We start from the raw sequence: 24740 nt of genomic DNA, 5'->3' as shown, positions 1-24740 counted from the left end.
ACAAAACGCTAATAAGGAATAAATTAAACAATTTATTATTCATTCAACTATTTCAACTAAATTTCACTCCAAACACAAAAACAGTTGACAGCTTCCGACACATACGCTCTTTCTTTCACTCACTGACGGAAATATTGATCGCAAGCCCGTATCGGTAGAACCGTTTACGAACTCTCTCGATTTTTTTCAACGCACAAATTGATGTAATCTACAGCAGCATTTCGCGATATATCTTCGTGATTAGCATTGAGGTCGCCGTTCCAGCAGCATCATCGTAACGGGGAAGAGCACTTGCAATAAGCACTTGATGATCATCCGAAGAGAAATGCTCCGAGATGCACAGTGGTGAGCCCTGTTGCACCATGTAAGGGTGTGGAACCTGCTCCGGTGTAGGCACTGCGCTGAGATGCACGATTGTCCACGAACACACGCCTTCAGTGAAGTACGCACGCGATGGCCAACTTTTTTTCCGGTTCTGTCTCCTCCGCAGCAGCGGCTCTATCGGAATGTCTAGGCGGGAACAGACAAGCTTACGAGTTCCGATGGAAAAAGTGGATCAATTGAACGAGCTCCCGAATCGATGCGCGTTGTCGCTGGCAGTGGGAAGTATCGACTGTACAAGTCGTTGCAGAATGTGAACGATTCCTCATCCCGGTTATTAGGTTGAGATCATCTGCCACAGCGAACCTCAGGTTCGAAGCTCATCAGGAGCTTGTGCATTCATAGGGAAACACGGTAGATTCAATTTAGATTATGCACCTCATGTGTGCGAAAACAAAAACCTCGAATCAAATGGGGGTTAATTAACAGTATTATTTTGAGGTTAAATACGAAATCTAAATCTAGATTAGAAGGCCAGTTTGGTCATATAAAGTTGATCCGTTATGGTGTTGATTATGGTTATGGGTTCCGTGATTAACACCTTAGGGTTTTGCGGTGGGAGATTCAAATCGTTTAACACATAAAACGGATAACCGCAAAAGACTTACAACTTTATAACCATTTTGCGGAGGTTTGATTGAACAGCTGCAACTGACGAAGGTTAACTGTTTTGGAACTAATAACAGACTTCGTTCGAATAATTGGGCCCTACATGCTGGAAAAAACATATGGAAATCAATGATTTTTGACGTAGGACTAAGTCTCTACGCTTAAGGATCAGAAAACGTATCACGGTTTTACCAGGTGTGCGAGTTGATGACTTCATGACGCCTAATGATTTGAGATGAGATGCTAGCAGGGTTGTATGCATTCCTTCGATTTGACAATGAATTCTTCCGAATGAAGAATATTTGCGGTATTCCCTACTTTAGTTTTTTTTTTGTCATTTGAAGATTGTTTGCATACTAATCAAATCGGAAACATTCCCATTTTCCAAACCATTTGTTAAATACCATTACGGAATCAAGAGTGCACTAACAACTTACACTGAAGACGCTATGGAGAAGTGAGATATTTGCAACTGAAGCTCTACCCTTCCACAAAAAAACGCACCGAATGAGAGTTTAAAGGGATGCCACTTCTGCCAACCGGCTTCAGTCAGAAAGTAGCCATCTTTATGGCTAAATGCCCTCTTATAGACTGATGCCGTACACAGTTGTTTCGGTCGACACAAAGCCTAAGGACAAAATAGTGAACGAAAGATGTCGCACACCGTGGTTCGGTTCTGAATACGATTTCAAATTCAAAGCGGATACTCTATGAAATCGTGCACCTAGACGGGTTTCCTCTCGTCTGGTGAAGAGTGTTTGTATATTATTGCCTCACATGTACATATTGTTGTTGATTTTAGACGTTGTCAAAAACAGATTTACGTAGTTACCAAAGTGTTGCGTTTGTCGATGGTATTAAAATATATTATCTGACAAAATCTCATGATTTTGACGTGGGAAAACAATGTTTTATCAACACAGGAATCATTGAACTATCCATCTGTATGTAAGGTCGTGTATACCAGTTGTCAAATAATGTGAAAGTCATAACTAAAATAAAAGAACAAAAACCTACCACTCATTGACAAATTTAGTGTAGGTTCATAGAATTACTACGGAAACTCGCTTTCGCGGATAAACCGCACCGCGGATAATGGGAGTTCTACTATACATGCAAGTCTGGGGTATTTTTGTTCCGATTGAAATGTGTCTACCTTATACAGACTTCTAAACCAAGGTGTCTGGGTAAATCGGCTTTGCAAATAAATGCAAACTGCGAGTACTTTTGTACTCGGTTGCCTTTGTGCAGACTAGAATGTTTCCTTAACACGGTCTTCTAAACTTAGGGACCTGGGAAAATCGTGCAGACATGCGAATGAACTTTCAAGTTTAAAGCCTCTATAGTATAAAAAGTAGAAGTTGAAGTTGTTTATTCATGCAAGCCGGGGGTACTTCTGCACCCGCATGTTTTTTTTTGCACTCCGAAAAGTATTTTCCTAACACGGATTACACGAGCGGGTACGAACACAACGCTTTGGCTCGGTTATTGAAGATTGCATTGGAGGATATGCCTTCATATCTTCTGCTCACTGAATTTCTACGCATATCGTTTGATTATTGGCAAAATGTGATAACCATTTGCTGCGATAACGCCTATTAATTAAACAATGTGCGTTCGACGTACATGTCAAAATCGAGACTGAGTAACTGAAGTCCATCAAATCAAGCAAATTCGCGGCTCGAGATATATGTACACATGAGAGATGCAATCTTCAGAGAGAAATGTAAAATGAAATAATCGTTTGATAATTCTTCCGTTCACATATTTTGTCCTAGGAATATCAAACGTCAAAGGACTGTCATTAAATTTACTTGTAACGAAGAACATTATTTATCACAATGTATGAATTGACCTTACATGGCGTTTTTTCAATCTCTTTACTGACAAAACAAATATATTGAGTTCAATTGAATTTGGAAATTGTTTCATTTAATCAAAAAATTAATAAACTTCAGTTTCGGTTTCAACAGTCTCAATTGGTGATGCTTAACAGCAATGGGCCATTAGCAATTGATAAATGTGATTGGCAAATAAAGGTGATCATTACTGATGAATGCGTTTACTTTTTTTTTTATCCCATTTATTTATTTATCAGGCTCATTAGCATTTTATCTGTAACAGAGCCGGGTTTTTATCGTGTACATGTACATATGTTTATGTTTCTATAAATTGTAAATTACACAGTAGAAGTAGTAGCCATTTAGGCGTTAGGTTTTCTATTCCATTACATTATGGTAAATTACACTCTAGTAGCCATTTCGGCGTAAGGGTATTCTATCTGTTCTTCCATTGTTCAGCAGACCGGACAGCAGAGACAGTTGATATTGATCATTGTTGGGTTATTTATAGAACAGCAGCCCGATGTTTCTTGCAGAGCAGAGCAGTTGTATGGATGAATCGATCTTTGTTCCACCGTGGATCGATCTCCATAGCTGATGATGGTTGCGTGGACGTAATTATTCTATAACAACACAAAGATGGTCAATTGAGGGCCCTGAGTTTGAACTCACGATCGATCGCTTAGTAAGCGAACGCGTAACCAAGTGGCTACGAAGACCCCCTTTGCGTTTACTTTCTTCGTTAATATTGTGTTGTTCAATCTCTCCCATTAGGTCAATTGAGGTTTTTTAATAGCACGATCTCTGGTGCGGCTTTTTCTAATAACTACACATCAATCTAACTTACATAATCGAGTCCATACGAGCAGCTCCCTATTAGTATAATGCATTCATTTTGGTTTCGCAACATCTCGTCAAACACAATGAGAGTAGTATTACAAACTTCTACTGGGGAATGAATAACCGAAAATGCCATCTGTAATACACATGGGAACAATTTTACTAATTTCGTACACATCATGCTGCCAATATAAAACGACAACGACGATGAACCGTCTATTAAACTAATGATAATTGACATTTTAATTAAATTTTCATTTAATCGGCCATCAACGGGAGGAACGAGCATTAAAAAAAAACCATATACACTTACATGATTGAAACGGAACAAATACTCCCGCTTTGAGTCACGCAGCAAAACATCTTGGTGACGGTTTGCTCTCCCGATATTAACTTTGTCATCATCATCATCATCAGCGTCAGCTTCTTTATTTTAGGTTGCCTGTATGAGCCAATTAACAAACAACAGCTAATACACTAACAGCAACCCCCGCAATCGGGGGAAGGAGATCATAATCTGTGCTATCGCCATTGTCGTCGTATGTGATGTTATCATTCGTTAATGAAAAAACACAGAGAAACAATGTCACGGAAAGGAGTGATTGTGTCAAACGAACAACTGCATCATCTTCCGCAGGTTATTTTTCCCACTTTGTGCAATTTATCTTTTATTTATCATTCTGCTCGTTTCATATTTACTTTCCATTACTTTTATCCCAAAAGCCAAGTGGCATTTGCTGTTGTTTGGTGTTGCGAGTTTAGTTCCTCGAGGGATAGTCTCGTCTTATTTTTTACTATACGAAGTCTGTTCAAAAAGTATCGCGACTTTTGAATTTTTGCGGATTACGTATATTTGGTTGTCGATTTTCTGTGGCATCGCTTGTTATTGGTACTCATGTCTCTCACTCATGCTATAGCAAACTCGGCCATTTTGAAGGTTCTTTCAATTTTTCACAGCTGCTTTGTTTGCACATGTTTTGGCTCTTCTTAGATTTTTGCTTAATCCAAAAACTGGATAAAAGAATCCGTATCAAATTGTATGTGAAAAACTTTAAGGACGCATTCCGAATGATAACTATGAAATATGGGGAAGCTATCTTTGACCGACGCAACGTTTATCGTTGTTACCAAAATGTTCTTAGAGGACTGGGAAGGTGTGAACGACGAAGAGCGCACCAGACGCCCGAGCATGTCCACAACAGGTGAAAACATTGATGAAGTGAGAAAAATAGTATTGGCCAATCGTCAAATCACCGTTAGAAAAAATGCATATAGATAGGCTCATGCCATTCGATTTTTACCAATGATTTGGGCATGGTTGCCACGAAATTCGAACCAAATTATTCTATTTAGACCAAAAATAGCATCGCATGAACATTGCTAAGTAGCTGTTAGACTCTGTCCGCGACGACCCAAATTTGCTCCTGAGGGTCCTAACCCCAAAATCATCCCAATGGAGGCTGCAGAATTGAAATGGGTATAAATTGAAGACGAGGCAAAACATGTGTAACCAAAGTCAATCGAAAATGAACTGAACATTCGAAATTGCCTAGCGTGTGAAAAAAAGAGTAACAACATAGTGCCATAAAAAAATCGATAATCGAATATACGTAACCTCCGTAAATTCAAAAGCCGCGCTAGTTTTCAAACCCAGACCCCGGTCTGCAAAGTCGAAAAAATCGATTTTTTATTGTTGCTTTTTTGGGAAACTTATGATCTCACAAATGTTGTCCTAGAATTTTTTTTTCGATATTTGATTTCGTTATAAAATTAAAGCCAAAAGTATGAGGTTACCTCAAGGGATATAATATTGATGTACGAAATTTCAAACGCGTATTTCTCAAAACCATGTTTATTCAACTGGTGGTTGAATAGATATGGGTTTTTTTTCTTTTTTATGAGCTTCTAAACAGCGTTTTTTCATGAAGAATAACCCATTTTCAACATATTTTCGAATTTTCAAAAACCCTTATGTAACGCTTTAGGTATTGTCCTAAAGTTTCCAAATATTCATTGGATTCGTTTTGCGACATTTCGTTGCTTCATAACCGATACCACCAGCAAGGTGCCGATTTTCAGACAGCATCTACGCATCCACCTGTGAACAGCGTAATATTCCTTATTTGTGCACTCCAAAAACGGCAAATACATATTTAAATATACCTTCAACAATAATCAAAATACCCGAACACTTCACTCAATTCCTAACATCCGAAAAAAATCACGAACATTTTTTTTGCTCTTCTTTTTTCTCTTAAAAAACATTTTCCAACTTCATTTTATACAATGGTGTAATATTATCACGCATTTATACAACAGTATAGCTAATTTAGATGGATGATTACATTGTATCGGAGATGATTGATTGTTTACACTCATACTGCATGATGGCTGATGCTGGGAGTAGTAACGGAAGTGTAGCTGTGACTGATGCTGGTGTGGTATTACTCTGAAGATGCCTGCATAGTACCGTGGGAGATATGGGCGATTTGTGATCGATGTTTGCCTAGTAGCCGGTTCAGGCCCCGCATATTTTTCTGTTTTTTTTATCCCATTTATTTATTTATTATACTCATTAGCATTTTATCTGTAACAGAGCCGAGTTTTTATCGTGTACATGTACATATGTTTATGTTTCTATAAATTGTGATTTACACAGTAGTAGTAGTAGCCATTTAGGCGTTAGGTTTTCTGTTCAATTACATTAGGGTAAATTACACTCTAGTAGCCATTTAGGCGTAAGGATATTTTATCTGTTCTTCCATTGTTCAGCAGACCAGACTGCGGAGACAGTTGATATTGATCATTGTTGGGTTATTTATAGAACGGCGCCCGATGTTTCTTACCGAGCAGAGCACTTGTATGGATGAATCGATCTTTGTTCCACCGTAGATCGATCTCCATCGCTGATGATTGTTGCGTGGATGTAGTTATTCTATAACAACCCAAAGATGGTCAATTGAGGGCCCTGAGTTTGAACTCACAATCGATCGCTTAGTAAGCGAACGCGTAACCAAGTGGCTACGAAGACCCCCTCACGTATATTATGACAGGGGAGGATTCGTCTTTATCTTGTATACACCCAAACTAGCGTTGACAGAAAACATTTCATCTTCGGCAGAAAAAAAAGCTGTTTTCAGGGCCACTAAAACTTTCCACTAACAGGTTATTCTAGAAATTTCGATGCCTTCTAAATATCTGTTTTATATTAGGCTGTCAAAAAAGTCCTGCGGTATTTCCGCGAGGTGTCGTTGTAAGCGCGTAGTTCTAGTTGTATTCATTGTATCGAGTCATACTATAGCTTGTTGGAAAGGTATTTTTATAGTCCGCTATAATATAGTCCTTGACAGTGTTTTGTTTGGTTAAGTCGTTCGTGAGTTATAGTGTCGCAAATATGGAGCAAAATAAAGAGAAAATCCGACATATTTTACAGTACTACTATGACAAAGGCAAAAATGCATCTCAAGCTGCCAATAAAATTTGTGCAGTTTATGGACCCGATACAGTTTCCATTTCCACCGCACAACGATGGTTTCAACGTTTTCGTTCTGGTGTAGATGTCGTCGAAGATGCGCCACGCTCCGGAAGGCCTGTCGTCGAAAATTGCGATAAAATCGCTGAATTAGCCGAGAAAGACCGGCATAGTAGCAGCCGTAGCATCGGCCAAGAGCTGGGGATAAGTCATCAAACCGTTATTAACCATTTGAAGAAGCTTGGATTCACAACGAAGCTCGATGTATGGGTGCCACACACGTTGACGCAAAAAACATCTTTGACCGTATCGACTGAATCGCAACAAAATCGACCCGTTTCTGAAGCGGATGATGACTGGCGATGAAAAGTGGGTCACTTACGACAACGTGAAGCGCAAACGGTCGTGGTAGAAGCCCGCTGAAGCGGCTCAGACGGTGGCCAAGCCCTCATTAACGGCCAGGTAGGTTCTGCTGTGTGTTTGGTGGGATTGTCAAGGAATAATCTATTATGAGCTGCTTCCCTATGGCCAAACGCTCAATTCGGACCTCTACTGCCAACAACTGGACCGCTTGAAGGTAGCACTCATGAAGAAGAGGTCATATTTGATAAACAGAGGCCGCATTGTCTTCCATCAGGACAACGTCAGGCCACACACTTCTTTGGTGACGCGCCAGAAGCTCCGGGAGCTCGAATGGGAGGTTCTTTTGCATCCGCCGTATAGTCCGGACCTTGCACCAAGTGACTACCACCTGTTTTTGTCCATGGCGAACGAGCTAGGTAGTCAGAAGTTAGCCACAAAAGAGGCCTGTGAAAATTGGCTATCCGAGTTTTTTGCCAATAAGGAAGCGAGCTTCTATAACAGGAGTATTATGAAGTTGGCATCTCGTTGGGAACAAGTCATCGAACAAAACGGCGCATATTTGACTTAAAACAGATGATTGTAACTAATTTTATGAACAAATGAAAATTCAAAAAAAAAATACCGCAGGACTTTTTTGACAGCCTAATATTTAGTTTTGGTTGAAGAGAGCTTTTGTGAATTCAGGAGTGTGTTATGATCTATTGGTGTAATGATGTTTTTTTTATCCAAAATATATATTTTATTAAGGCTCATATGGCGTCAGCCTAACGGGGCCGGGAGTTCAATATTTTGACAATGTTTGCTTAGACTATGTTAGTAATATGTAGCCGATTACTCGCGGTTGACTCGAGGTTAGTATTACAAGTGTTCTCATAATTGGTATGTCGCAGTCTTCGATGCTCTGTACGTGTGCCCGACACGGGATACTTCCTATTGGGATGCAGCTGACCATTAATCAGCAACGCCCCCCTAGTCTGTACCCCATATCTAGCGTGGTGCGTCTTTCTCGACTCGAGGAATCCAGGATAGAATGGTCACTAGCCGGCGCAATCATCAGCTCGTGTAGAGTTGTCATGAGCGGTACAACCTTTGGCTCTTGTTGAATGATCAGTGGACTGCACAACCTTCGGCCCGTGCATCTGTAAAGAGTGTGTGTATGTATTGCCGCGACTAAGTAAAAGTTTATAGATCGGATAGGAGGGATATGAAACAGGGACACAACGAAGGAAACATCATTAAACGTTGACAATTTTGCCAAGAGATACTGAAAAACTACTTATATATTCAAGATGATCAGTATTTCAGTTTTAGTGCCCTAGACAGTGAGCAATCAACAGAACATGTTAATGCTTAGAATTAATTTGACAATCTACTCAAATTACTTCACGAAACTTTCGCGCTCCTAATTCAGTGAAAAAGTCTAAGGAAGCGGTCTGGCGTAGTGGTAACATTCGCACCTCTCACGCTAACGGTCACAATTTCTTCCAAAAATGAAAGTAAAATGACGAACCAACGAAAAGTGTTGAAAGTCACTAAAATACAGTTCGAAAAACTCAGTAAAAGTATTCATTTATCGGTCATTGCTATCAATTATTTGTATCAAAGAGTTTTATCAATAAAGTTCTTTAATGTTTGTTCCCGCCGGCAATAATTTCATAGTTCTATGTTAACACATTAAGGCATACACCTGGGACTGCATGTTTTGGGGCAAACTTGTACGCTTCATTTGTTCGGATTCCACGAATGAGATCGTTTCCTTCGGTGTGGATGAGACGAAGGCGAGCCATCGGTAGGCCTTGTTAGATTCTTGGCAGACCAAGGACTTAACCATCAAGTGTAGACAACACGGATTATTTCGTAATCCATCCGTAACAGACGGAACGCGAAACACGAGAAAACTCGTGAGCGGTCCTTAATATGTAAACAATGCGATCGTGTCATGGACATGACCCTTCTTTATCTAATTTTTTGCGGCCCGCGACACCATGACTAACACGTGTTTCTGGCCCCTACGAAAAAGGGTTGAGTACCACTGATCTAAATCATAACATCTCTTCATGCTGAATCTGCATTCCTGATCATCACCTTTGGAGGACAGCGAGTAGCATCTCCGACGAACATCGTTCCCAGAATACCGTTGTTGCTGCAGCTTCTGGTACGTGACAGTTAGGTAAATAGTGAATTAGGGACTAGGGATCGAAGTTGTCAATGTAGCGATCAGGAATAAACCTTATTATTCAGTCTTGTGCTCTCGATGTGGTTAGTTTTCTCCTTTTTCAAAACGCATAACTGTCTCGTGTTATACAGGGTTTTACATTTCGGGCTTCCGAAAGTATACAGCCCTGCGCTGACAACCGTTTGACGTAGCTGTCAACCAAAGCGTCATATAGTTAGTTGAATGTCTGCCATTTTACAATATGGATCGTTTTAGCATCGCACAACGTGTTAATTTTGATAAATTATACTATAAAAATGATGAAAAACCGGCAAATGTTTTTCGAGCATTACGGACGGATTTTGGTCGTCCTACAGAGCACACAATCGCTAATGTAGTGCGTAAATTCGAACAAACTGGATCCGCAGCGGATATTGTGAAACCTGTGCATCATCGTAATGCGCGTTCGGCCGAAAATATTGCTGCTGTTGCTGCCAATGCGGAGGATGACCCGAATGTTTCGATTCCACGGCGTGCTCAGCAATTGGGCTTGTCAAACACATCATTGTGGCGAATTTTGCATTTGGACTTGCACCTACATCCATATAAAGTCCAACTGGTACAAAAATTAGAGCGTGGTGACCATGGAATGCGTCGGGCATACGTCGATTGGGTGAACGAACAACAGCAGCAAAATGCTGAATTTTCGCATCAAATTTTCTTCAGCGATGAGGCACATTTCGAGCTCGGTGGCTATGTGAACACCCAAAATTTCCGTATATGGGGCTCAGAAAATCCACACGTGATTGTTGAGTGGCCATTGCATCCGCCAAAAGTCACTGTTTGGTGCGCATTATGGTCTGGTGGAGTCATCGGGCCGTATTTCTTTGAAAATGAGGACGGCGAGACGGTAACTGTAAATGGTGAGCGCTATGGCCGCATGTTAACCATTTACAGTTAATATTTTTTTTGCCACAAATTGAAGATATGGATACGGATGACATGTGGTTTCAGCAGGACGGCACGACGTGCCACACAACACGACCGAACATGGCCATATTGCGAACGAAATTTGAGGGACGCATAATTTCGCGTTTTGATGATGCCAATTGGCCGTCCAGATCATGCGATTTGAACCCGCTAGACTTTTTTTTGTGGGGTTATGCGAAAGACCGTGTCTATGCCAACTTTCCGCAAACTCTTGAACATTTGAAAGACAACATTCGTGAAGTTATGACCGAGATACCGCCCCATATGTGCCGAAAAGTCATCGAAAATTACCTGATCAAGGTGTGCGAGGAAGCCTTAGGTGGACATTTGAATGATGTTGTATTTCACACATAATGGCATAAACCAAACTTTAATTTGAAATAAAAGTTTCATCGAAATTCGAATTCTAAGTGTGTTTTATTTCAATTTACTTTCGGAATTTAAAGTTGGAAAACCCTGTACTTTCGGAATTTAAGGTTGGAAAACCCTGTATATGTTTCAGTGTACTTCATTTATATACTTCATGTGGAGAAATTGGTAATGAGCCATAGTTCAGCTTACAAAGTGCATATATAAAAAAAAACTGAACATTACAGAATGTGTACAACCTGACCGAGCAAATGAAATAGAACAAAAATGAATTTTTAGTATTAAGTGAGATACGACCATGTCATAAATTCATCTACAATTCTATATTTTATCTGAGTTCCAACAACAAAGAAGTGCTACATAGAAGAGTAATAAAATTAAAACTGTTTGGCGAAAAAACAGTTACTAATAAACATACCGAGTATGGCTCAAAAATAAATAGCTTTTTTCGACCTTGAGCGATCATCTTTTATCTACCTCGAAATAGTCAACTCATTTTTTGACAACTAAAAAAAAAATAAGGATGATGATTGCGTAAACGCTCTGTTCGGCCCAACAAACCATTTCGAACCATATTCGAATTGTATGATTTATTTTGCCATTTTGCAGAATCTAGTGGCCGAAACTCGCACTCGGATCTTGTACAGCAAGGTCCTAACGAAGTACCAAGAATGTTTATCGTAACGATGGATTTTGGAAACCTTCCAGGCCAAAATCTCTGTAGGATAATGGATAATGGTTCGAGGAGATGTCCCAATCCAACTTAATTTCGCTTTCGCCGACAAACTCCCTAGAAAGATCCTGAATTCCCAGATCACATGATAGATTTAGCGCAAGAGTATCTGAAAATGCATATTCTGCTATACATTGAAGCAAACGAAGTGAAGTTTTAGCTAAGTTAGAGCAAGAGGGGGTATTTCAATGGATTCGTGACAGCGGAATAAATTTCCCCCGTTGCCCTAAATACCGCCCAATAAAAGAATAACAATAATTGGGCAACTATCAAATAAGAACATAAAAAGGGTACCAGAGTGACTTGGGGTCCAACAGAAATTATGAAATTGTGAAATTAAAATGGCCGCTCATGATGGACTGGTTGTATAGATTAGATTCAGCGGCGAAAAACTTATCCCTCACATTCGATGACAATTGTTGTGGGTGTCAGCACAACCTTTAACTTTAATTGAATCGTTATCAGTTGAGGATTTGCCCAGGATCGTTACGCGTGTCACAAAACATTGTATGAACCCCCACGTGTTTAATTTACCGTGACTTTTATTTTTAATTTACCGTGATTATTAACTCAAACATCAAAAAGTTCATCTAAGTAACTACCGATAAGTTATCCCAAGCCACGTGACCATGTGCTGTTGAACCGGACCTGAATACGGTTGCACGAAAACGCTCCATACCTGCCTGGAAGAATCGCGTGTTGCCAACGAAGACACAATCCACCCGTATACACACTCACATGTCCCAAGCCACGAAGGGTTTAGAATGTCAATTGCAATTAAAATAATTAATACCTCGTTTGCACTGTCGTTGTCTTCGATCGAACCGATTCGCTGTGGATGATGATGTTCTGCCGTACAGCAATCTCATTTCATCCAGGATTACTTCCCGGGTGCTCAATCAGATTCAAAGTTCACGGCCGCCCGTGCCAATTCTGGGCGGTCCCATTCACAGTTAGCTGCCCGGATGAGTGGGAACCGAATGGTGAGAAAGATACCGCACCATACCGCTCATCATGACATTATATTACCCCCAAGCATAACGACACCTAGGTAAAGTCGGGAACATAACATGGTGATAGGATGTGAACGGGGTGGTGGTGTTGAATTTGCCGTCTCGCGGGTGGATGCACTGGTGCTGCTGGACGGGCTATTCCTTCGTACCGACGATAATTGATTAAAACGCCGCCGTTTCTCCGTGAGATGATGAATTGGAAGAATAAATTATAGCACCGGCCCATTCGCGGGCATTATCGAGCAGCAAGTGTCACATGATAGCGAAATGTTGCAGAATAGGAGGGTGAACTAATTGTGCTATTTCCCACATTCCATTCCATTCTTTTTTTTTTATCGTTCATATCGTAAGGAGTATCGGTTTATCAGGCATGTGAATGGGTAAGATGACGAATGTCTAGAATTATCACTGCATGTTGAGTATTTACTTCATTCACCATAACTTCGGTAAGCCTTTCTGAGACTCGCAGTGATAGTTGGTATTTCGCTGGAAAGGGTCACAATTGAATGTGCTTGCAAAGTGGAGAACAGATGATCACGACTGTTACTGCCATCATCGGTATTATAGTTTTGTGTAGGTAATGGCGACAATTGAGTTGAGGAATTTTAATTGTAGCGACGCTTTGGTGCACATTTTTTTGCTTACCTTGCTACACATATTTAACGGTATTGGAGTTCCAAGTAGATCACTGATTGAGGTTGGCGCAGTGAAAGAAAACATAGGTAGCCAGATAACATCAATCCAAGAGCTTTCCGTCTTTAAGTTATATTGATATTTGTTGTGTATTTAAGTTTATTTCTTTTTTCAGTGCAGAAAGCTTACCCAAAATAAAAAATAATAATAATAATAAAAATGTTGAATGAGTGTTTTAGAGGTCTTTATTTGAAATCAAATGTAATAAAACTTATGACATATTTTGACATTAATTAATTTTTATTCATCTGATCTTATACCATGTACATGTTAACTTATATTCTAAGAGGTACAATCATCATATATTTCCTTTTTTTTATCTAACATTTTGAAGATTTTGAGGTCATCTACTGAATTTGAAAACCTTTTAGTTGCGATTTTATTCCACAGCTCTTCCACACTCTTCAATCACGCGAAAACAGAATCGGAAACACAAAAATTTCATTGCTTTATTCCTGTAGATGAAAATTAAATCGCAGCTAAAAGTTTTCAAATTCCGTAGATGACCCCAAAGTCTTCAAAATGTTAGATAAAAAGAAAAAAATAGGAAATATATGATGATTGTATCTCCTAGAATATAAGTTAACATGTATATTAGGGTGCCAATGAATGAATGGGAAAAAAGACCCTAAAATTTCAAAAAGTTACCCTATACAAAATGTTTACCACATCGAAAAAACACCCTATGCCGAGTTTCAGCTCAATCGGACTCAAGTGGTGCAAAGCGGTCAAAGTTTGAGTTTTGTGAAAATCGAAAGATTACCCAAGGGAGGAGTAAAGGAAATCGGGGTTTTCGGAAAAAAAATTTGATACCAAATGTCTTAAAACTGCATGAAACGTCGAGACCTAGTGTCAACTCGAAAAAAAAATTGTCAAAAATCGACATTCTGGGACTTTTTTTTTGGAGTACGACACGAAAAGTACGGTTTTGGGTTCCAATAAAAATAATTATCTCGACATTTCATTCGGAATTTGCTACGAAATGTTGATTTGCACGATAATATACCCTATGCAAAATATTAGCTCATTCGGTCTTCATTTACTGGTGTCGCAGATGTTCAAATTTTAGTTTTTTGAAAACCGGAAAATCACCGGATATCGGGGTTTTTAAAAAAAATTGATTTAAAATGTCTTAAAATTACATGACACGTTGCAAGTAAATTTAATGAATATGACTGACCGTCGTTTACTTTTTTACGTACGGCATGATACCTTAGTCATTTCATTCATTTATCGTGGACTTTAAAAATGTGTGAACAAAAGAATTGTCGAACGATCATTATATTTTACATTTCCTCTGGTTCAAATGTTTTCTGTGAAGGAAAATAACTGAAACAAAATCCACATGGATTTGTTCTTTTCGTTTTTCGAAAAATTTGTAAAAATGAGTATAAAACACATCAGCTACAGGGATCAATGAATTCTATCGTTAGAATTTTTACATAATCAATTCATCACTCACCTTTCGCCCAGCCAGTCAGTACGTTCCCAAGGTAGGACACCTTGTATTCCGGATCCGGTCGACTAATCTCGATACTATGGCTGTTCCTCCTAAGCAGTCGCCCCAACCCTCGCGTTATTGACCTGATCGCTTTGGTACCGCTCTCGTTATCGTTCACATAGCATCCATCGCCTATTTTCGGTTCCGGTTCCGGTCCCACACCGGCTGTGACAGCCGTCGGGTCCTTTTTGTGGAACCTCTCGCTACCGAGGAAACTTCGCTTGAAATGCTGCAACTTCAACAGTGTTCCACCGTCCTGTTCGTGTTTTTTGGTATTGTAGTTGTTGCCGAAGATCCGTGCGATGGATGCACTCTTCACGAAGCGTGATTTTTTCTTTTTGACAGGATCCGTCGATGCATCCGCCGCAAGCTGCTGCGCGTGCTTAGCGATTGTCCCGGTTCCAGGATCACTTTTGGGGCGACGCTTGAGATGGAAAATGTTGAACTTGTCGGGACTTTTCCCGTGAGAACAATTGTTGTTCAACGCTCCACTGGATTTTTGGTTCTTGCTGCATGCCAAACATGTATCGGATTCTGCCACGGACGGGAGTTTCAGTACAAAATCCACCTCATCTCTACTGTTTTCGCTGCCACAAGAAGACGGCTGCGATTCACTCGTTCCATTCGACGTTGATTTGTCACTGGAGGCCATATTGGATTTCGGCTCTTCGAATTCTTGATTAAAGAGCGGAAATTGCCTCTAAATTAAACTTGTAAATGCTTGATAGCTCTAATCTTCAACAAGAAAATTAACTTTACATCGTCCTTGTGTCGATGGAACGTGCTTAGGAAGCCCTAATCAAATCACATAACTTGATTCGAAACTCGCAATACGAACCGGCGCCTCGTTGGCACACAAAGTTGAAAACTTGATTCGACCGTGACTGCGGGATCTCTCACATATTGCTGTTTTGTTTCAGCCGCTTTCGTAGCGGAAAATGATCTAACGGAAATTAGCAGTTTTCAACTTATTTCTTCTGGTTGCTTCACGTAATACGAGCCAATCAAATGCTCTTGCTCATGCGGTAGACGTACACATCCACATTGGCACAATAGCACACAGGGCCTTAATGAGGAGGCTCCAGATTTTAATTAAGTGTTGCACTTGCAATTCAAACCACCAATCAACTCAAACACACTTGCGCACTTTTATTCTTCTTGCGCTTTATTGAACGTTTCACACCACAGACGACTCTACTCTCGTGTCGGAGTGGGATATATTAGATGATCGATTCCTCATTCGGGTCTCCTAGTAATGGAAGGCCTTGAACTCAGTTATGGCGGCGGTTAGGCGACTGTTTCAACTGTTAGATGCTGTTTGTTTGTTGTTGATATGTATTAACTGCAGAAAGCCACCGATAAAGCCAAGGTTATCTCTCTTCCTCTGGCAGCCTCATAGTATTTCTCTTTCTGTATAGTTACAAATAGGTGTCGAAATTAAGCGTTTGCAGTAAAGCTCCAATCTGCGAAATGAAGAAATAATAAAAATAAACAGATTAGCATTCGACGCTTGAAATTAATAGTGATTGTACAAAATTCAATGAATAATGGACAAAAAAAATCTGAACAAAGATTATATCGTTTAATTGATCTTGTGGGGCGATTTTGAAGAAAAATCTAGGTCAAAGGCTCGTTTCTACGAGGAATCATGGCGAGTTTGTAAGGGCATCGCGTGATGGATTTCGTTTAAGGCGAAGTCAATTTAATTCAATTCTGATGTTAATCGCATGTAAAACATTCAGGTTCCACGATGAGTTCTCAATGCCATAACGATCTTTACGTTCAATTAGCAAACCATATGGATTGTAATCAATAATAGCTTGAATGACTAGTTACTAATGACCTAATAAGTAATTCCGGCAACACAAAGCAACCCTGTTTTCTGTATTTCATAGAAGAAGATTCGCTGCACGTTACGTTTGAAATCGAGAAGAATTTCCCCTTTTAAGTTAAAGAGCTGAAATAATTAAGTACAACCTAATTAAAGATGCAACGATGAATTTCATCTGCAAATGGTATCAAATATATTCTCGTCGAACTTTCATCACCAAGACGGGTTATTCCTAACAGAATCAAAGATTTAGTGAAAAAAACAACGTTAGTTTAGGAAAATCTTTTAGAAGCTATCATCAATTTCCGTAACTTTATGTAGACACAAGTAATTCAAAAAATTGTTTGTCAGAATACTTCCGTCTTGAGGTGTTCAGACACGTGCTGATACGAAATAATCTACGGAAGAATCTACGAATGCTTTGAAAAATTAGCGAAAAGGTATACATTGCCGAAAAGTGGTAACAAGCACAGTGAAGCACCGATTATCCGCAAGTACAGTACAGTAAAGCTCCGTATAAAGTAATGCAAAGTTTTTTACCATCATCACCTAAGAAAGGTATCCTCCAAATACACCCAAATTAAATATTTAACAAACTTTTTGACATCCTCTTACATTACATTGAATGAGCTTAAAAGTTTCATTAAATGGTATATCCGCCCATACTGGTACAGAATTTACTCTAGCGAGAGGCGGGTTGGTGTATAATATACATATCATAGCAATATAAAGGAGCAAAGAAAGAGACAATTTGCAAAAAAAAGTTGTGTACGCTGTCAGTTTAATTATCAGCAGAAAATATCTCATTTAGTCTGAGCGAATAAGAGGTTTGTCCCATACATACAAACATTTCATCACTTTTAAAAAATAAAAAAAGGTTTTTTTATTTGTGCATGTCCAGCCCCAGGTGCGTGTTGATCTCGCTACCAGATTGCAATCGTCTTGAGCAAGTCGCAGTTCAATTTAAACTTTCAACTTGATAAGGTACATCTGTTGTACACTCTCGCACAATTTCGTACAATCCATACCATGTCTGATCATCTAGACCAGGGATTCTCAAAATGGTCGACATCGACCCCTTGTCCAAAATAGGGATCCTTGTCCAAAAAAAAATTAATATTTGGGTCTCTTGCCCAAAATGAATTACTGCCTGTTTACGGATTACTGCAAGTAAATCACTTCACAAACTCAATGGTGTTTTAACACATTAAGGACCGCACGTTTTGGGGCAAACGCGAAGCGTTCAACTTCATTTGTTCGGACTCCACGAATGAGATAATTTCCTTCGGTGTGGGAGGGGTGAAGCAATCGGTCGAGCAATCGGTAGGTCTTGTTAGATTCTTAGCAAACCAAAGATTCAACCATCATGTGTAGAAAACACGGGTAATTTCGTCATCCATCCGCAACAGATGGAACGCGAAACACGAAAAACTCGTGAGCGGTCCGCAATGTGTTAACATGGCCTCGGTCAACGCGCCAGAACAACAAACTATGGAGATGGAGTTCAGGCGCAGTAATTTCGACACGATGAACAATGCTATTGCTTCGACCGACTAGCGACAGCATCTAGTGATGGATTCCATGGATGTGACAATCTTCTACGAAAAACTTGCAGTTCTGGAAAAACATGTTCCTCGTGTACATTGCGCACGTAACATGAGCTCTCTTTGTAACATGAAAACCGTGTACGAGAATATTCTGGCAAACTTTGAACAGAATTTGAAGCAAAATCTAGTATCGAGTATAGAACACTGTTTTCCAACTGCTTTCAAAGCGTTTACAGTAAAACAAAACCTTGAAATGTATCCTGGATAATTTCAGTACGTAGCGGCGTATGAAATAATTCTTCCGACAATCGTGTTCAACTTTACAAACCTGCCCGACTATCCCTCTCGTTGTTTGCTCATAAGCCTGAGGCTAGAATACATGACTAGAGCCAAAATTCTACGGACCCACATGTAGTCTACGGCATTTTTTTTTTATTTCAGCAACGACCCAAGCGGCCTTTATTACACAATTTGAAACGGAGATAATTAATTCAGTTCCAGTTAGTATTTGGCCGCATATTTTTATTTACCGCAGCGCCTCTAGTTATCGTGCCAAGAAACTAATGGCAGCGTTTTGTTCTTTTACCTACTGGTAAAAAGCTGATCAGGATTGATACACGCATTAAAAATTTATTGAAGATGGAACGAGACATGAAAAAATTCTGGACACGTTGAAACCCCAACGTGGTCAGAAAGAATACTAAGGCTCTGAAATTTCCAAAATCGACTCTAAATATCGTGTTCAAACGTTACCGGGAAACAAACTGTAGTTGTGGAAAGAAAACGAAGGTTTTCATCACTCAATTAAGTAGACAGAGAAACGTGAAAGTCGTCCAAAACGATCAAAAAATTAAATATCGTCTACAAGTACAAGAAGAACCACCAGAGTTGCCAACCTCCCAGTTTGCCTGTATATTGCCAGTTTATTTTAAGCATGCCAGCGAAACAGCCAAAGCCGAAAATTCTACTGTTTTTTTTATAATTTTCACAGTTTTATCCAGTTTTTTTTTGTTTTTTCGGCATATTCAAGTATTTTACTCCCCAAATGTACAGGGTGCGGAAGCATAACTCCCTTTTTTCAAAACTCAATAAAAACTATTGTGTGCATCGGAAAATACTTATTTATTTTTTATAATGTAGGTACATGTTTAAAGTTTTAATTTACATTGTTTTGAAGATCAAATCTGTTAGGTGACGTCCCCCATTCTCCATACATTGTGTTATGTTGGCAATTTCTTCTTGGATGTTGCTATTCAAATCTTGTAGGGTTCATGGATGGTTCACATAAACACGGGATTTTAAAAAAACCCATAGAAAAAAATCACAAGGAGACAGATCGGGAGAGCTTGCCGTCCATTCCAAATCGCTTCTAATTGAGATAAGGCGCTCTGGAAAGTGTTTCCTCAAAACAGCCATCGATACTCTTGAAGTGTGTGCTGTTGCACCGTCTTGTTGGAACCAAGTGTCCCCCAAATTCAAATTTTCTAGCCGTGGGCAAAAACATTGTAGCATGTTTACATACCGGTCCGAATTCACTGTCACTGTAACCTCATTTTCCTCAAATAAACAGGGACCAATAATCCCAGTTGAGGAAATTGCACACCACACTGTGACTTTGGGTGAATGCAAAGGCTTTTGATGCAATTCTCGAGGGTTGGTGTCAGCCCAGTAGCGCATGTTTTGTTTGTTAACCGACCCACACAAGTGAAAATGGGCTTTATCGCAATAACCGAACATCCGCTTGAAAAGTAAACCTCAAAAGAAAAGGCACGCTCCTCACTATTCCAACGCATGATGGCGACTGAACCGGGTCGGGACAAAACTTTACAGTATCCCCTCTTGAACGAGACCACTAGCGTACCCAAAAAGGTATGACATTTATTTTGCCAAATTGGAAATATTATTACAACATCCTTGATTCTGACGCATTCCTCAGTAACCTTTAAGCGATTGTCTTCAGTATACAACTTGAACGAATCAAAACTAGGAATTAGAACAGGAACAAAAACTTTGCGAGGAATTCTAGGTTTCAAAAATTATGTAGAAATAAAAAATAATGAAGATGAATAAAGAGCAATTCCACAGCAAATCAGCCCCGACGCTCTCCGTTTTTTTATAACTTTCTACTTATGACGGTATCCCAAACAAACGGTTACCCAAAACCTCAATTTTCATCATCATATCATCATATTCAAATCACGACTGATTTTCAAAAAGTCGGAAGAATTTTCGTTTTCAAGGCCTGTAATGCGACACGAACAATTGGACATTTGTTCTGCTTCGGCAACACTGCTTTATGTGTACAAGTGTAATATTTCTGTCGTGGTTTTTCCCGTGTTTTTTTGTGTTTTTTTACGTCTTTAAATATTGTTTTTGAGTTATCACGGTCTATCGGTACTCCATTGTTAAATCTGTTCATTTGTATCGATTGTTTTTTTCCGTTATAAGTAATTACAACGTTTCGCGAGTGTTGTGCTTTAGTTCGTGAAGCAAAACAACAAACTTGTATTACTCTCCACGTCGATTTTTTCTTCTGAAGCGACATCTACCGGAATAAAACTGAAACAACTGAGGAGGTTTGCATCTCGAATCCTACAATGAAGTTTACGAGACTGTCTAATTGTAGGCGCACCACAATGGCAAAACATTGCAAAAAGTGATATGAAACAATTAGCGGTATCGAAATGGTGGTTTTCTCGGTTATTGTGGAGCTTTCTTTCATATCATCACATGTTCTGAAGTATCGCGTGCACTACAACCGTATTTCTCGTCCAATAATAAAATTTTTTTTTGGATGTGCGATGACTGCGCTAACTTTTTTCAAAATTCTCACTTTCGAGCAATCACGAACCAAGTCGATAAGGATTTTAATTCACCGTTGAATACTCTTTCGACGGCTCTCTTTGAATTACGGACCGAGATCAAACAAATGCATTCAAATTCCATAGTCCAATTTTCACCAGCTACAAATACTGTTTGGCCAACAATCAACCAACAGAGAGGTGCAAAACGTCCTCACGTATTGGAAACAGCAGCACGCCCTGAAACCTGTCAAATTGGGAGTAAGCCTACTCTAGACAATGTGACTACAGTTCCAGTCTTCAAAAATGACGACGACCAAAAATTTTGGCTATACTTGTCAAGAATTCGTCACTGAAGAAGCTGTGCGCGCTATGACGAAAGCAAACTTAGAGATCGACTGTGACCCACCGGTAGTAAAACTGGTTTCCAAAGGCAAAGACACCAAAACCCTTTCGGTTGTGTCATTCAAAATTGGACTTGATTTATCACTCAGAAACAAAGCTCTTGATCCTACAACATGGCCAGAAGGATTGATGTTCAGAGAATTGGAAAATAACAGTCAATATTTTCGGTTCTCGCCGCGGAGGAAATAGATCACGTCATTAGTTCTCCAAGATCCTTCACCTCAAAAAACTCCAACAATCAATACTGTCCCGGGACGCAATATATTAATCATATTGGAAGCCTCTTATTCCCCCTCCACAATCCAGACCATCCTGCCAGCGATCATCAGTCGTCCCGGGCCTGTGTTTGGGTGCGAAGATAGGGTCTTCTACTCTGCTTCAGCAGGCAAGTACTTACCCTGTTCGAACTAATCACCTCCGGTAATACCATTGGCTTTCAGTGCTTCTTCATCTTCGTCAAACTTACATCGAAGTTTCATGGGTGTACCTAACCTGTCCAGACAAGCAGCTTCATCAGCTTCAACACCACCGGGATGCAGACTTGCAAATCTCATGGAAGCCCCTAATCCTCTCGTCACAGTCGAGCTACTCCAGCCAGCGACATGCAGTCATCCCGGTCCTGTGTACGATACTGGTGAAGGGGTCTTCCAAGCCGTTACTGCAGGCAAATATACATTCGATTCCAACGTGTCGAGGATGTAAGCGGCTTCATTCCTCTAAATGTCTCTTCGGAGCAAGAGAAAGCACTCATCGAAACTATGTTTGGCACTGGACTACAGCAGGTTAATCGATATGTAAGTATAAACGCCAGACTGCTCGGTCTCATTTTCGTCAGTCTCTCAAAACAACTCGACATTATAGAACCGACCGTACCTCTACTGCCTGTTGACAATCACCATGTTCCCTTAGTTTTGCTTTTCGACGAGAGCAGTGATGAATTCACTGAACAAACCAAATCAGAAAATGATTTTTACTACGATTTCTACTCGTGCGATTTTGTATATCTTAAAGTGGCATTGGGTGCCGTTGACTGGGATTTCTCGGCACGAACTGAATCTTTGGATAGAGCGATATCAACATTCTATGAAAAGCTTTATTCAGTGCTAAATGACTATGTGCCAAGAAAAAGATGAACATTCCACACTTCAAAAAAAAACCATGGTGGACCGCCGAACGAAGACATCTTCGAAATGTCCTCAGAAAGACCCGGCGCCGTTTCTTTCTTTCAAAATCCGAGAACGACAGAGAGTATCTTAGAGCAGTAGAAACGCAATACAAAACATTGCTATCAACCAGCTATGAGAACTACGTGTTGAGAATCCAAGCCAGCGTTAAAGAGAATCCATCGCGCTTTTGGGGTTTCGTGAAGAAACGACAAAATTCCACTCGCATCCCACGGAACGTCACATTCAATGGGATCCAGACTAATACGAATGCGGATGCCTCAAATATGCTTGCTAATTCAGCGTGTTCAGCAAAACGTCACCTGTGCCAAAGAGTGACTGTTTTGCCCACATCCCTTCGTTCAACATCAATCTACCCGTAATTGAATTTTCCGAAGACGAAGTAATAAAAGCCATTGATAGCATAGACATCAAAAAAGGATGTGGAACGGACGGTATACCACCTTTGCTACTGAAGAACTGCTCCAGAGATCTTGCGAATCCCATTGCGTATCAATTTAACCGGTCGCTTCAGGAAAGAACATTTCCAGCGTCTTGGAAAACTGCTTGCATCATTCCTATTCATAAATCTGGCAACTGTAAGCAGGTGACGAATTATCGCGGAGTATCCATACTTTGTTTTCTCAGCAAAGTGTTCGAAAGACTAATGCGCAATCTCTTATAGAACGTGGTGTCTCCTATAATCTTCGACGGTCAGCATGGATTCATGAAGCATCGCTCCACCACAACGAATCTGATGTGCTACGTTACCACACTGTCCCGTGAAGTTGAAAAAAGGCGACAAATCGACGCAGCGTACATTGACTTCGCGAAAGCTTTCGACACTGTCCCGCACGTCTTACTAGTCGAAAAACTAAAGAAGATAGGTTTCCCAGATTCGATAACGGATTGGATATTTTCATATCTCCGCGATCGCACTGCATATGTCTTGGTCAATTCATTTAGATCTCGCAGTTTCAGCATCACTTCTGGAGTACCACAAGGAAGCGTTCTTGGACCACTATTGTTCAACATCTTTATCAATGATCTGAGCTTACTGCTTTCATCATTTAAGCTTGCATTCGTCGATGACCTGAAAATCGACAAGGTGATTTCATCGCTTTCGGATTGCTTTGCTCTTCAAGAGGACATTACTACAATGTTCATATGGTGTGGCGATAATGGAATGCATGTCAACGACAAAAAATGCAGGATCATTTCCTTTGGTCGCTCCAATAACCTCGTGTTGCATCAATACAGGATGGAATCGTCAATACTGGTACGAACATCGTCAATCTGTGATCTCGGAGTCATGATTGATACTCAGCTCAGATTCAACGAGCACGTAGGCGTTATGACTGCTAAAGCTTTCTGTGTATTAGGATTCATTCGCCGTCATGCGTACGAGTTCACTGATATTCATGCTTTGAAGACTTTGTACTGCACGTTAGTTCGTGGTATTCTTGAGTATGCTGCTCCAATTTGGTCGCCCCATTACGTAGTTTACGTTTTGTCAATCGAACGGGTGCAGAAAAACTTTTTACGGTTTGCTCTGAGACGACTTCAATGGAACGATCCAGCCAATCTTCCTCCGTATTCCGACCGATTTAAGCTATTAAGATTGGAATCATTAAGTTCCAGGCGCACTACAATGCAGCGAATGTTCATTTTTGACATAATTCATGGATGAATTGACTGTCCTGAACTTCTCGCACAGATTCCGCTGAACACTCCCCCTCGTCGTTTTCGGAACTCATTTTTGTTAGCAGTCCCGTATCATAGGACTAACTTCGGCTACAATAACCCTCTTGACTCGTGTATTCGACAGTTCAATGCCGTATGTGATGAATTCGACTTTAATTTAACGAAACAAAATTGTAAAAATAGGATTAAGAATTATACTTAGTTTATAAGTTCAGTCTGTGCGAGTAATCGAAGACGATGTTAAATAAATAAATTAATTGGACATTTTTGTAAATATACATTTGTGCGAGTTTCTACAACACGATAAATTTATAGAAGTGTTTTCAACT

At 40.0% G+C, this 24740-nt stretch overlaps 1 protein-coding gene across 3 annotated transcripts in view; it reads right to left on the bottom strand.

Moving 5' to 3' along the window:
* LOC129774679 (uncharacterized) overlaps positions 1 to 24740 on the bottom strand; it is a 166642-nt gene that overhangs the window by 24285 nt on the left and 117617 nt on the right. For all 3 annotated transcript variants that reach the window (XM_055778518.1, XM_055778520.1, XM_055778519.1), the window contains exon 3: positions 14922 to 16423. In XM_055778518.1, coding sequence (XP_055634493.1) covers positions 14922 to 15612 — 691 coding nt within the window. In that variant the 5' untranslated portion in view covers positions 15613 to 16423. The remainder of the gene's footprint in view (positions 1 to 14921; positions 16424 to 24740) is intronic.

The sequence above is a fragment of the Toxorhynchites rutilus genome, chromosome 3 (assembly GCF_029784135.1).
Source record: "Toxorhynchites rutilus septentrionalis strain SRP chromosome 3, ASM2978413v1, whole genome shotgun sequence".
NCBI classification, from domain to species: Eukaryota; Metazoa; Arthropoda; class Insecta; order Diptera; family Culicidae; genus Toxorhynchites; species Toxorhynchites rutilus.
This window is presented reverse-complemented; position numbering and strand designations above follow the sequence as displayed.